Here is a 15,132-nt window from a genome sequence, read left to right as displayed (position 1 = left end):
TCTCAGAAATCGTTTGTGCAATTCTGATATTTATTTACATGGTTTGCTTTTATCACACAAATTACACAATGTCCCTTTTTGTGTTGGAACCTTCCAACACAAACAACAGGGCGAACCCAAACTTATTCCCAGCTTAAGTAGTGAGCTGAAAAATTCTTGTTGGTATATAAGAAGCAATGTTCTGTTGCTTGATTTGCGGTGTTCTTGGTTTTCAGGGTATATGTTAACTGAGCAAGAGTAACTTGAAGCAGCAGAGTAACTTCCCTCATCCACATAATTATTTTTTTTTTCCTCTTATCAACATCATACCACTGGATGTTCTGGTCCTCTGCCTTTCCAGGACCATAGGCAAGAGTTGTTAGGTCACTCCTTCCTTCTGCATCCTCAAGGACTGTCTTGTGAGGATGTGTGCTTCTGTGGGTCATGCAGCTATGCTCCTCTTATAACCATGTTATAACCATGCTCCTATAAACCATGTCATCTCAAGAGTTTTGTGGCTCTTCGTAGATTTTGCAAGTGTGTTCTTATGCCACCAATAGACCCCTTTTCCTTGACTGCTGGATAGATGTTTGCAAAATGCAAGCCTTTAAAGTTGTTTTTCATCAGTTTCATGTAGCTTGCTTTGAGATGCAATTAAAATTTGAGCTGAAATGTTGTTTTGATTTATTACAGCAATGGGTAATCTTAACTGCAGGCTTTGGGGAACTCTAATAGCATTAGCACTAAACTTATTTAACTGCATTGCAAGATTTGGGGTTTGTGGAGTTTGTTTTGCTTGTTTGTTAAAAGCTCAGAGTTCTGTTCCTCAACGTACAGTTTCATGTTTTTAAAAATACACTCAGCTTCTGGGATGAGGCGAGTTAATAGTTTCAGGAGAGTTATCAGGAGGTAGAAGAATGCATTGTTCCTTTGTATTTGAGCACATCCAATTTGGGACATAGTGGTTGTGTAATTGTCAGCCTGTCAGTTAAAGAAAGTTACGAAGGGATGGAGAAACAGGAACCTGGTGGGGACCGTTCTGGGAGTTGCACAACTGATCGGTGGCTGCTTGCAACAATTCAAAATTTTGCCTGGGGAAAATGCGCTCATCATTTCTTAAAGCAGCTGTGTTTTCATTAATAGTGTAATGTTCTGTAGGGTACCTAGGAAAGAATTGTGTGTTGAATTTTTAAACCTTTTAGGAGATGATTTTCTGTGCAAAATGACGTTCATATTTGGCACCAAACCCAGTATATGGGAGTGGCTTCATCCATGGTGGGTCCAATTTTGGGAACTCACAGCTTCTTTTCTTTTATCTTCTGTTGGAATTGTCCAAGAGAGAAAGTAACTTCAGACATATAACACCGGCAATTTAATTTTTTGTAATAGTACAACAATTTTATTATTGGCTCACAAATGTCTTCGTTCAAGAATAATTTCTAAATTGTTTATTTTTGAAAATATTTGCTCAAACTGGAGGTGTTACGAAATTTACCTGATGAACCTTCTATTAAATCTGTTGTGCTCTGAACTTTGACTTATGAACAAGACGGGTATTTTTTATTAACTTGTCTCAAAAGACAGATTCTTATTCTGCGTCTTGTGTAAACAACATAATAAAATGTGTGTTGACATTTTTAAGTTGGTGTGCTGAATCACTGTCAGCTTGTTGGAAAAAGTAACATTTTAATGTAAGCACTGGATAAAATTGAGTTCATTTTCAAATTGTGTGTGTACATGTATAAAATACAATCAACAGTGGTGAAGCTTCACCTTCTTTGAGTGTTCAAATGTGATGCAGTGTTTTTAAATCAGCGAAAGCTGACTAGGCTGACTGTCTTCCTGTTTAAGTGGGTTGCGCTCTTTTCCCCATAGAATATACAGGCAATGGTAAATACACCTTCAGTAAAACTTTTTTATGGACATAAAGATTACGTGCATGAGTGCATATATAAGATAAAAGTAATGTTATGCAGTGCAATATAACATAGAAGTGTTATAATACGCGAGTGGCAATAGGTTATTCTAAAATTCACAGAGGTCCATAATAGATTTCTGCGATCGTACTTTGATACATGCTTATTTTTTGGCGTATGGGCATTCAGCAAGACAAGGACTCACTATGTGAGGTCTGGCAGTGATTCTTTGCTATCATAATAAGTCATGAAATATGGCTTTAGCAGTAACTAGAAAGGAAGAAGGATTGATTTTATTCTTACTGCAAAGCCAACTCTAGTATTAATTCTGCTGATCATTTGCTGTGCAAGGAGCAGAGTCTGTTCCGAGGCTTATCAGCTACATCGTTGTGGCTGAATAGTTGTTCACACAGACAGCTTCTACTGTCTTTATGTTAAACGTAAATTATGAAAGATTTCTTCATCATAGCCCTTGACATTTTTTAATCCCTCTAATGAACCACTCGTGTAGTTGCTGTTTTCTGGCCTTGTTCTTTGAAAAAAAGACGTTAGGTGTGTGGTGTCTGAGACCATGTTTCTCCAGGGTTTGAGGACAAAGAGAGGTTACTACTGCCTGTGTTGAAGGAGCTTCATCCTTTCTCTGGGGAGCCCCTGGGGCCACTGGGAGGTGACAGCCATGGGACCAGTCAGGAGATGAGTGGTTCTTACCTAGCCACAACTGATGTGTTATCTAATTGCTGGCCAAAGAAAAGTAGGTAGGGAAAGTTGAGGGGTTTGGTGGGACAGCTCAGGACATGCATATGGAGATGGAAATAGAAAAATGGGAAGAATGGGATGTTTTATGGTTAAGGACACTTGGGATATAGAAGGAGGGAGTGGGAACCAGATGAAGTTGGCTAAAGGGGATGGTAAGGGAGAGCTAAAGGAATTGTGCCTAAAAGCTGGGCTTGTAGCACGGGGCTGGGAGGCATTGTGTTGGTTTTGGAAATAAGGGATGGGGTTGGCAAGGAGGAGGAGCACAAATAGTATTGCAATTAAGAGAGAAATACACAAAACAAGGGTCTGCTGTGTATTGTCTAAGCTCACTTTCTGTTGAAAAACTACCCAATCCCCAGCCTTCCACAGTCGATTACCTTGGAAGACCACAGATACCTGTTGTGACAGACTGGAATCCCTGTGTAGAAGACACTGTTTTCCAGATTGTTTTCTGGTTTTCTAAAACTTCAGATCAAAAAATGCTGCTCTTTGCATTTCTCATTATATCATGAAATGCGCTTCTGTGCCTGTACAACATAGTGGATTTTGCCACTGATGCGTGTCTCATTGAAATGCTGTATTAATTCTGGTAGTTATAAAGACGTTTTGTCAATCTGTTTTTATTCGTCTGAACATACTTGACTATTAGGTTCATACTGTTTTGGTAGGATTTTAGTATTTACAGATGGGTAATTATTTAAATTGAAACATAATAGGAAAATATGTTCTCCACAACTAATTAATAAAATGCAAAATTAATTATTTTAATTAGGATTACCATTTATGATGTTTATTGCCTCTTAAAACCATAATCCTAAATTATTTGTAGTACTTTAAGTCTGGTATGCCTGATTTTTTTAATACCATTGCTATGTATAAAACTTGCACAGCAGGTACGTTCCTTGGTTTTTTTTTCTTGGTGTTTCCTCCCCCCCCATCTGGCAGTGTCATCTTCAAACTTTTTCTCTTGTCTTGGGTTGTTTGAATTTCATCTTGCACTTTTTGAATGTCTTTTCCTTCTTTCTGGTGGGAGGGGAAAAAGAGAAGAGGTAGAAGCTATGTTTTCTTTGCTTTTGGAGCTAAATCTAATGACAGCTGTACCGACAATTTTCTTCTGTGTTTACATGCAGCCAGGAGCTATGGGCGGAGAAGAGGTAAAAGTATTTATTAAATGTTTTGTTTGCTGAATAGTGGGAGAAATACATATTTAGTTCTCTTGTGATAAGATGATAAGATGTAACTAGTATTGACATTATTTGTTTGATCAATTGCTTCGTATAAATCAATCTCATATTCTTCATTTGCAAAACATCTCCCTTTTAATAGCAGATTAAAGAAATGATGATCTTGAGCTGATAACTGCAAGTGTGTAGCTATTACCAGTGAACTGGAGGATGACTGAATGAAAAAACTCTTTCATGACACGTACTTATGACTTAAAATGTGTAGTGTTCCAAAAAACAGATTGTTTTCAGGTTTGGGTTTTTCTGGTAGAGCTGCAGTGTTTAACTAGTGCATTGCACATTTCAAAAATACTTTTTTCATAGATGAAACATCTTTCATTGAGTATTACATTTGAGTATTATATTGAATTGCCCTAGGTAGAACATTGTGAACACCAATACTGATAACTGTCCTCAACAGTTAATATTGATAATTATAATAATAATATTTTAAAAAGATAAGTAATTTGAGCACATTGTAACTTCATTTCATCATAGACAACCCTTAAAAAATAAAAACATTTTACAAATGCACAGTGCTGCATATAAATTTATTCTGAGTGATTAGTGAACATGGACAATAGCAAGCTCGCTGACTACCAAGAAGGCTACTAATGTAGCTTACATTTACATGCTGCGCTGTACCTTATGCAAACTGTTTTTTCTTGAGAAAGTGATAGAGAAGATTGCAGCTTTTATCAATTAGAGTTGGACAGTGCCACCTGCTTGGGGTATTTTGTCATTAAACTTCATTTTGTCTTCTTTTCTGATGTGTGTTCTGTGACAGCTATGCATGTGACATGGCTTCCTTTTCAAAATGTAGAATTTACATCACTTTTGTGAAGAAGCTTGGAGACAAACTTAGACATACAAGCAAGCTGATAGCGTATAAGTAGCTTGTGGTTTGTATGGATGGATGGATTGAGGCGGTAGGCTGTACAGGCTGTACTAACACAGTTTATGATATAGAATTTGAGCTGATGTTGTTTGAAGTCGGTTGGTTTTAGTGTTTATTTGATAGTTAAAAAGAAAAGATTTAAGTTTTCTCTATAAACTTACCCCCTTATTTCCCCCCCCTTTCAGAAAACATGCTGTTGTTAACAGATGTTGAAAGCATCCTACTACTTACACTTTTTCAGTGCTTTCATGGTACTGAAACAAATTGGAAAGCATACAGACTATATAATATTGTATACTCTGTGCATGTGAACACTGTTTAATTTCATTTTAAGATTGTACAGGTGTTCCCAGGTTGAACAAATGGCACCAAAGTAGGGAAGGAGGGGGGAATCAGTTGGGCACTATTACCTTTTTGCAATTCATGTTTACTTGTAGAAGTGAAATATAGTAATGTGGCAGTAATTGTGGTGAATACAGTGTAGGCTGTTCTATACAAATTGTAGTGATGACAGAACAGGGCAAACAAGTTCTGAATGTGCTGGAGTTTCAGATTTTTTTTTTATTTTTTTTTTTTACTCTTAACAAAAAGCATGTTTCACTCAGTAACTGTTTCCTATAGTAACAAGTAGACCTGTGTGCGTGTGTCTTGTCATTAGTGTTGGGAATTTTGTGACTTGTCTTATTCACACAATATTAAAGTTTGTGATATTCACGTTTTTTCATTACCTTGAATTTTATAATGTTGTTTTGAGCTTTCTTAACCTAAAGAAACATGAAATTCTACAATAGTCTGTTAAAAAAGAATGTGGTGTTTATCAAAAGTTCTCATATATATCCTTCTCTATTATTGTTTTTACCATTTGCACTGTGGTAACCTGCAGAGTACCCAGAGGTGAGCCTGTGCAGGGACTCATTTCATGTTTATTGTACTTGGGTATTTTAATTAGTGTTTGATTCTGTCACTGTGACTAAACATCTTCAGTGAGAAGAGGTTTTGTCAGAAATTTCTAGGGGCTTGCCATAACCTATCGATTCTCTATTTGATCTTCTCTTTTCTTTGAGTAAAGAGGCGAGTGTTTCTTTGTAGGTATCATGCTTAGAGCTGTTGAGTCATGTCGTTTTAGATGCCTTGCTTTTAACTTTTACAACCAGTTTTTCAGGTACAGATGTAACCACAGCTATGGGAAATCAGCCCAAAATCTATTTTACTACACCTTCAACTCAGAGATGCTAGGGGAGGGGTGCAGGAGTACAAAAATAGAGGATTTAGTGATGCTTTCCCATAATACTCTCCCAGATATTTGCCTCTGGGGGTTTCTTGAGGTGATGTCTCAGTATCTGTTGCTTCAGAATGGGTTTTTCTCCTGTTCTTCTTCATTCCCTTTTCTGAACCTACATAAGCTTTTCAGCATCCTAAGAAGTCTGTGACAGGGGTTCCTCAGTCTGACTCGATTTCAGCCTTGCCATGTACAGGTTGCACTCAATGCACCTCGATTTCCCCTTGCTGGAAGAGACAGTGAGCAATCCTTCCCTACTTCCTTGTCTGTATGCTTTCCATTATTTTAAATAAATACTTCATACATTTAACTCTATACTTAAGTATAAAGTTTTAGATCATCTTTTACATTTACTTAAGATGAGTACAATGCTTGCAGACTGTCAAGCATCTGCCATAAAAGGTGATATCTTGCTTTTTCAGCTGCTGTGCATTTTTATTATTTCCTTCAGAACTCAGCACTTATTCAGCCTCCTCTATAGACCTGTATTTTAGTTGAACACCTCGTTCTGCTATCTATTAATTTGATATGTCAGCTTTCACTAATGGCTCATGTTTGCTTTTGTTTTATTTTTTACAAGAAGGTAGGTTGGGGACGGCTGGTAATTAAAAGATTATTTAGCTTCTTAGTAATGTCAATGTCTTATGGATATTTTCAAATTTCCTACTTTTCAATGGGTTTTCTGATTTGGTATTTTTACACAATTTTGGACTTCCTGTTATTATTTCTCTCATGCATGTGTTCTTTTTTATGCTGAAATGCATGTTTATATATGTGCATGACCTGTTTGCCATTAATGGAATATTCATCAATGGTCTTTCTTGTTTTATGCTCTAAACCCGCTATATCTGACAACCAGTTATACTGGACTTTGAAGAGTAGCGTCTCTAAATCCCTCTCTGATTATGGCATTTACCCTGCTTTTTATGTTCGTGCTTAAAAGCACAGTAGGATTTTAGCTTCAGTGGATTTTTGTATCTGTGATCTCTGTCGATGTTGTGCATTCAACATATTCTTTCTAATTTAAGACTTTTCTAGTGCCTGGTGTTTATGAAAAATCAGGCTGGTGTTTTGTGTCAGTCAGACCATCTTTCCTGGTTTTTGTTTGTTAGCTTGTTTTCCATATGTAGGATAGCTGCTTCTTTTTGTCATCTGTCTTTTACTACTGGAGACTCCTTTACTGGTACTTTCAGTGGATACATTTTTCTCACTAGTGTCCCTCTGCATGTCTTGATTTTTCTCCTTGCCCCTGTGTTTATTTCCTGTACTTCCCTGTGCTGTCAATACCAGTATGGTATCAGTTCTTCCCTCGGTCTTGCTGGAAGTCAGTTTTATGTGATCCGTGACCTTTGAATTTTATTATGTACCCTGCTATTTTTATTTGTAATTGCTCCCCCTATAAACTATTTGTATCAATTAAGTATAGTTCCATCCCCATGAGCAATCCGCCATGATATGAGGGACCATTTAGCCTTTTCAGAGGCGAGATGGGGGTTCCCATTTGTAAATCTGGCTACATTCCAGGATTTGGCTTTTAACTCGGGTGTAGGGAATGATTGAATTCTAAAGGTGGCATGTTCTGCAATGTTGCCTACATACAGACCTTGAATATTGCTTTATCTTCTGGGTTAATAAAACTGTTCTTAAGATAACGTGTGTATATTTTGGTAGTAATAGCAACAAGTTAATTACATCAGATGATCGCAAATAAATTATTTACTTTCATTAACAAACTAAGTAGCAGCCATTTATGTTACTTTTTGTTAATTCATTACTTAAAGGGTGTTTTAACGCTGAGTAACAGCTTGACAGGCTATCCTAGCTAACAACTTTTTTCTTCAAGTGCAAGTTTTTTGTGGTTTATTTAATAAGATTTTTAAAGATACTTTTTTTTCTTGTTAGCTAAGCTTCTTGCTTCACCTACATGTTTAATATCTATAATACAAGGCTTTTCTATGTTTATTTCGCTGTTGGCCTCCCTAATCAGACTGGTCATCTGTTCACAGGAGGAGGAAGAGATGCAGCCCTTTGGTTAGCAGCCTGTAAAGCACTCTGAAGTGCAATGGCTTGAGGGATCTGCTCTTTAACATCATTCCTTCAAGCTCTGTTATGGAAGATTTAAATCTATAAGAATCGGTTTGAAATGCAAATCTTACAAGTGTTCTTTCTATAGCTGAGACACACAATTTTATCAGATAACTTGTTGGTTTTCATTGCTAGCCATTTGCAAGAGTTTGTTTTAAAGCTAAATTAGATTTATTTTCTTGTAAGGATAATATAATATAGTCTTGGAAAAATAGAAGCAATACTAATGAGCATCCTTTGGATAATTGGACCACTTAGCTGGGCCCTTTAGTACAAATTCTGTTAAAGCAAAACTGTAAAAGGAAAATTTAATGTCTTTTACTGAAATATTTAATTCTCCAGGAAATAGCGTTAACTGTAGATACTACAAAATCTGTTACAGGTCGGTCTTCACTATTTCCTTTTGAAGATGGCTTCCTAGACGACAGTCATGGTGATCAGTCTTTATCATCGGGTCTCAGCTCTCCAACACGCTGTCAGAATGGTGAAAGAGTGGAACGCTATTCTAGAAAGGTGTTTGTTGGAGGTCTTCCTCCTGACATTGATGAAGGTACTGTGAATAAGTTACATTGGTGAGATATGGGAATTAGCTTCCATATAATTACTCTTAAAAGGGCAGATTTTCGTAAAAACAAGTGTATTTTCCCAGGTATGTCACTTGTAGTGTCTGTGGCATTATTTAAAATAAACACCACCACTTCCTGCAACATCTGAGAATTTACTTGACATTCTTTTGTACTGTAAATCAGAAGACATAGAGACAGAAATAGCAGGTCTTCTAATCTGCAATAGTAGCATGTGTTCCCACATAGGTAAAGCTGAAAAAAGGAACTTAGTGGGTGCTGTCACTCCTCTGTAGTCTTCTGTGTTCTTTTTCAAAGATGTGGTTTGCTTTAAGGACTTTATTAACACAGTCCTTACCAAAATAAATCATGCTTTAATCAGTGAGCTCTTATATCCAGTGCATATGCAGTGTTCGGTTGGCAAATGTAGGGCAATTAATATGGTTATAAAATAAAAACCAACTGAACAGGAGTGGTCAGGTTTTTTCTCAGTCCCAGTCAATATCTGCTCTACTTGTGTGTGCCTCCACACACCCTGACTCCCAAACCAAAATTGTGACAGGTTTTGGTGTATTTTTCATATTATAGATGGAATCCACCACTCTCTGCCTTCAACTGGCATACACCAGGAATTTGAGGATGCCTTACAATGAAAAGAGAGGGATCTCTGAATCCTATCTACTAAATCAAAGCCTAAACCACGTGCAGTTTTAATAAACAAATAGTATGAGTTGCCAATCTATGGTTTACAAACAGCTGAAATGCAGTTCCCGTGTCACATCATGAGTTGCAGGACTGTTGGTACAGGGAGGGCTGGGTAACCTGAATCCCCAGCCATGAGAAGCAGCAGCCAACAGGTACCACTTACGTGAATGACGCTGCGCCACTCGGAATCAAAATACATGCCCAGCCTATTCTGCGAGGAGGTGTCATGACCACTCAGGAGCTGTCACCCTCTCCCAGAGGGATCTACTCCAGTTATACCTTTTTCCTTCAGCTCCCGAGTTATGCAGTATATGTTTTGTGGTTCAAGTTGCTTGAAAAATCTGACGTGCAGCTCATGGGGTCAGATAAGCAGGACACATCTCAAACAGCAATCCAAAAAGTTGGAAAACTACTGCCTTTGTCTTCAAACTTCTCTCCTGATGGATTGTTGCTCTGATCTAGCTAGTATCACATTAGAAACAATTTTAAACTAATTCTTTCTTTAAAGTACATAAATAAATGCATTGAGAAAAAAGATATTTTAAAAAAATACGTTTTTTTCTGAAGCGTTTGCATGTAAACCCAAATTGTCCAATAGGATAGTTTGAGATGCGTGTTCCACAGTGCTTCTAAATTAATGCTAAAAAAGCAAAGAAATAACTTGATAATTGGAGGCAGATTTCCAGGGGGACTGAGGAAGGTGAAAACCCCATAGTCGCCTGACCTGAGGCAGCCTGCTTTCCGGAGCATGCCACAAGGAGTGGCCACGCTGACATGTAGCTCCTCCGTCAGTCCATGTGGCTGCATCTGTGGCCATAATTAGCCAAAGCATTGTGGCTATAATTAGAAATAGATCGAAGCTGAAGCATATTCACTTCTGATAGATCGTGTTTGCGTTTAATCCTGCTGCAAACTTGAATTATTGGAATGTAAAATTACTTTTTTAAGCAACCATGTATAACATAGAGGTGAAAGAATATTTAGGCATCCTCTATATACATTGTTGCAGTTTTCACTGTTCTTAATAGGTGTAGAAAATATTCTTGGTTTGGGGTTTTTTTAGAAGTAAGAATTGTTACCTTGCCACTGTCAGTCTTCAGATTCTAAGGTGCCTCATTTGTTTTTTGTAGATGAGATCACTGCCAGCTTTCGTAGGTTTGGACCTCTTGTGGTGGACTGGCCTCACAAAGCTGAAAGCAAGTCATATTTTCCACCTAAAGGTAATTAGTTTAAAATACATTTATGCAGGCTGTTCTGGTAAAAGGAAAATACATCTGCAATGTGGCAATCCATTACAAAGAAAAGATTTGACTCTCTATGACGCCTTTTCTCTCTTTTAACAAGGATATTTTCAGCAGTTGTCATGCCGGAAAAAACACAATTCAGTGACTGAAATGTGGTCCTGTGTGTGTACGTTTTCAGCAAGCCTGGAGTCCTTGAATTATGCCTTAATTTATAGTAGGCATACTTTAGAAGGCAAGTTGCAGAAATTCACTAGTGCGGAATCCATTGCAGTTTGCATATTGTAAGAGACGATAGGAATAGTAGCTGGAAGTCCATGGTGGATTGGGTGCACGGTACTTTTTGTAGAAGTGTGAACTCTGTGAAGAGATGGCAGCCTGGGATCACGCACCATAGTCACGGCATTTCCAGACTGGCACTGATCTTGGTCTAGGTGGTTAAGAGTGCATGGAGGTGAGGCAGTTTCCTATCTGTCAGTGAAACGCTATGCAGACCTGTTTGGGTTGAGAAAGAATAGTTTATGGGAAACCTGTTTGGGAGAGTTACTTGGCTAATCTAGTCCCTCCTGTGATGCTGTATTATACTATGCACATTCTATTCTCAGTCACATGTGCCTCTTGTATATAGTTTGGGAGTTCACTCATGATCTGAGACAGTAGCATGAAATTATACACAGAATTTCTGATCTATACATTAAGATTTTGTCCTCACTGACCCTGAAAGCTCTTAATTGCTCATTAAGAACACTGATAATTTTGGCAGAACAATGGGCCATTCAGTCAGTGAACAAGCTAATCCTATAATATTTTGATAGATATATTTTGACTGTAAAAACCACAAAAATAAAAGCCAACTTAGTTTATCTGGAAGCTTAAGTGCTGGAGGTGAGATAACTCTGTGACAAATGCTTGCCCTGTAAACAGTTATTTGGGGCACTTAAAAACAGAACAAAACCCCATACGTGCACTCTCTTTCCTGTTCCAGTCTCACAACTCAGCCTTGCTGTCAGTAGTTATTTTGCAACATCTGTTCTTGAATTTAAAAACAAAACAAGACAAACAAAAAGCCCCCAAACCAGCAACAAAACACCCCAAACCTCGAAAAAATCCATACATTCCTACGGACAGTTGGTAAAAGATATAATTTTCTTTTTTTTATTTTTAAAGGTCTTAAGGGTCTTTCTGGCTAATGAGTTCAGATTGTACATTCACTTAACAAGTTTTTAAAAAATGTAGTAAAACTAGCTTCTCCTTGACCCTAATATCTCCTAGTGCTCTCCATGTTTTTATTCTTTTTTCTCTTTTTTTTTTTCCTCATTAATTCAATAAGTAACTATTCATGGTAGATCAGCATGGGACTTCCAATTATGATTTTGTTCTGTATCTGACAGTGGACTAGTTAAGCCTCGCCAAACTTGTAAAAATGTTTTTAAGTAAGATCTATTTTAGCAGAAGACAAGGGAATGCAGCTTCACTTCTATTTTTGTCGTGATTCTAATATAGGAAACAGCTTTCAAAGTCCCTGCCAGTTGTCCTGAATGTCTGTCTGAAAGTGCTAAACAACAGTCAATCCCAACTGTTCCAGATTTATTTTTAACTGACTTCTTAGTTGTCAATCAGGGCTGCAGCATCATACGTCCGGCATTCTTGTTGTTGGGATTCTCTTGCAGTTGTGTTAAGCTCCATAGGTCAGATGTTCTTGGCTTCCTGTGATCCCACAAAGGCAGCCTCTGCAGAGAAGACAGAATGTTATTACCAGGAGTCAAAGGGTAAAGTTTGAACGTGTGTTGTAATTTTTTTTTTTTCACGGCTTTTTGGACTATTTTATTTATAAACAGTACTTCTTTTCCAAAGTTATTATGGACTCATTGACAGAAGTACCACAATAAAATGTCTCAAAGGCTGATCTTTCATCAGAAGTTCCTTTAGAACTAAAATTAAGTAATTTTTATTATTTTTTCTTTACTTTTTTATTTTAAGCTGTTTTGATGCGTTATCAGCCATTTCTTTTAAAAATACAGTGAAATGAAAAGAGATATTTGAATTTATGCTTGGTACAAAATTCAGTGACATGACTTATTCAGCAGTCAAATACTCAGGAATTCAAATATTTTCTTCCGTCCTTTTTCTAGATACCTTCTCTTCCATCTTGCATTGCTAGTCTGTAAAGTCTCTGACATTTTGAATATGATTCTTTCAAATGGAAAATATGTCCAAAATAAAAAGAGACAAATTAAATTATAGAGGAGAGAATGAGTTGGTTTTTGTGTGCTAGCAATCTCAAAGGAAAACAAGAAAAATGGATGGTTGGAATGCAGTGGGGATGATGTGGAGGCTGATCTTTGTTTACACATTAACGAAGCCTGACCTCCAAGGCTTCTCCCACCTACCTGAATGTGCCCTGACAGTAAAATTGAGCCCTGCTCTTCCTGAAAATACGCCATCACTTCCAGACCCTCTTTCATTACTCCTTCAAGTCTGTAGGGTCAGACCAGTGGGCAGCGTCTGGACTTACAGCAAAGTTCAGTATTTTTTTGTTTGTTTGCTTGATAAGCATTCAGTTAGAAGTTTGGAGCAGAAAATACCAGTAGCTGATGCCGTGGGCCAGCATAGTCGGTTGAGTTTTACACTGGAGTAGTTTTACATCTTGGTTTTCTGTCTTCATAGTTACATCCAGGTGTATTAATATACATAATCCTGAGTGTATTAATACAGACTTCAAGTATGCACTTATTGGTATAACTTACTGAATTTGTGGAATGTTTACTATGCTGGTACAATATATGAATTCCCTATAGTCGCACTGTATTAGCAGTACTTTGTTGATATTCTTAGGGCTAGGAACAAAAGGCTGCAGGAGCTATTAGCCATGGCTAATCTGATCCAGCATAAAATCTGAAAGATTAAAATAAAATGTTGCTTACAGTCTAGTGCCCTCCACCACCACCACACACCCCCTCCGAGGGCTTTATCTGATTAGTTTAGTGGGCAAGTCAGGCCATAGATGTGTAGTCAGTTCTAGCAAGCCTTATTAGCTGAGTTATTAGTTGGTGTGGTTAGTTCAGGTGCAGTGGCATGTAAACCGTTTTCAGGACTAACCAGGATCCAGAAACATTCCTGCGGTGTTAAGCTTGAGCAAAGGTTTTCCTGGATTTGGGGTTCTGAGCGGGATGGTGTCACCACAGGTGTGCTTAGGCCCATCACCTCAAGGTTAGTGCTGGACCTGATGGGCATAAACTGGCTGTGTGTGAAATATGCTGAACGGCAATCTCCAGCATGGATATTTATGTAAGTGCCAACATTATGATTGTGATCAACATGGATATGTCTGTACCATACTCCTCAAGGACATCTATACCATTCAGGTTTTCCTGTTTTACCAAATATTCTAGGTTCTCGTTACCCTTGCTCAGTCTTGCCTGACGTTACAGAATACGCTGTGAGCATCTGTTTGGGAAAGCCAGCTGTCTTGGTCAATGGTTGAGTTTTGGTTATTATGGTAACAAAACTAAAACCATCTGAGAGGTCAAACAGCCCTTACGGGATGCATTCCTGTAAGGCATTGCGAGTGAGTTCAATATTTATGTTGCTGAGAGAAGAGGGACTGGTGGCACCCAGCTGTTTTGTCACTGAAAGTGTTTATTATGTACTTGGGCAAGAGAAGCTGATAACAGCTGACAATGTGTATAAGAGGTTCCTATTTCTAGTTCTGAGCATCTGTATTATTGCCTTAATATTTCTTTTTGCCACTCCTCTGCATTGTAAAGCACTGTATTTTTACGTTGGTGCCATCCATTAGGTGATTTTAATGCTTTGCTTCTGAATAAGGCCAGTTCATTTCCATTGCCTGAAAAGTCTTTGGATTGCTTCCTTTGGCATCTGTTTGGATATGTTAGTAACAGAACTGGCAAAAGTATAAATGCCACGTGTTGGTCTTGGGTAAGCAGATGCCCAGTTTGTAATGTGTTTACTTGGGTTTCACCACAGAGTATTGGGAATTAAATGTGGTTTGTGGCTAAGTATATTTTGAGTACCTATGAGATGTTGCGAAATAATGAAATATGCACTAGAGAATGTTATCAAATTGAGTTGCATATTACCATGACACAGTCTATTTCCCTCTGGCAAAATCCAGATAATTCGTATTTCATTGAAATACAAATTGATGGGTTTTTTTACATATTTGCTGGTCTGCTGAGTTAAGCAATGCTTATGTGAGCTACAGTCCTTTTTTGCCTTTTTTTTTTTAATTAAACAAATGGTGCCAACTGTTTCAAAAACATTCTTTTAGATTTTTTTAATATACTGCTAGCTTTAAAACAACTTTTTAAAAAGTCTTTACTGATTTTTGTTTTTCTTTATGATAAGTATGTTTTTGCTAGCAATCACTAAAAACCTCACAATGTATTTTAAAATGACAAAAATTATGCAAAAATCTTCCTCTGTTCCTTTCCATTTAGGAGGACTGATGTTTGGATAAAGATGAG

At 37.5% G+C, this 15,132-nt stretch overlaps 1 protein-coding gene across 3 annotated transcripts in view; it reads left to right on the top strand.

The window, feature by feature from the left end:
• CPEB3 (cytoplasmic polyadenylation element binding protein 3) overlaps positions 1–15,132 on the top strand; it is an 86,523-nt gene that overhangs the window by 48,118 nt on the left and 23,273 nt on the right. For 2 of the 3 annotated variants that reach the window (XM_074154226.1, XM_074154228.1), the window contains 2 exons: positions 8,519–8,686; positions 10,535–10,624. In XM_074154226.1, coding sequence (XP_074010327.1) covers positions 8,519–8,686; positions 10,535–10,624 — 258 coding nt within the window. The remainder of the gene's footprint in view (positions 1–8,518; positions 8,687–10,534; positions 10,625–15,132) is intronic. The other variant, XM_074154227.1, reaches the window with a different exon arrangement.

This window comes from Numenius arquata, chromosome 10 (assembly GCF_964106895.1).
Source record: "Numenius arquata chromosome 10, bNumArq3.hap1.1, whole genome shotgun sequence".
NCBI lineage: Eukaryota > Metazoa > Chordata > Aves > Charadriiformes > Scolopacidae > Numenius > Numenius arquata.
The sequence above is the reverse complement of the archived record's forward strand: the minus strand, read 5'-3'. Positions and strand labels throughout refer to the sequence as shown.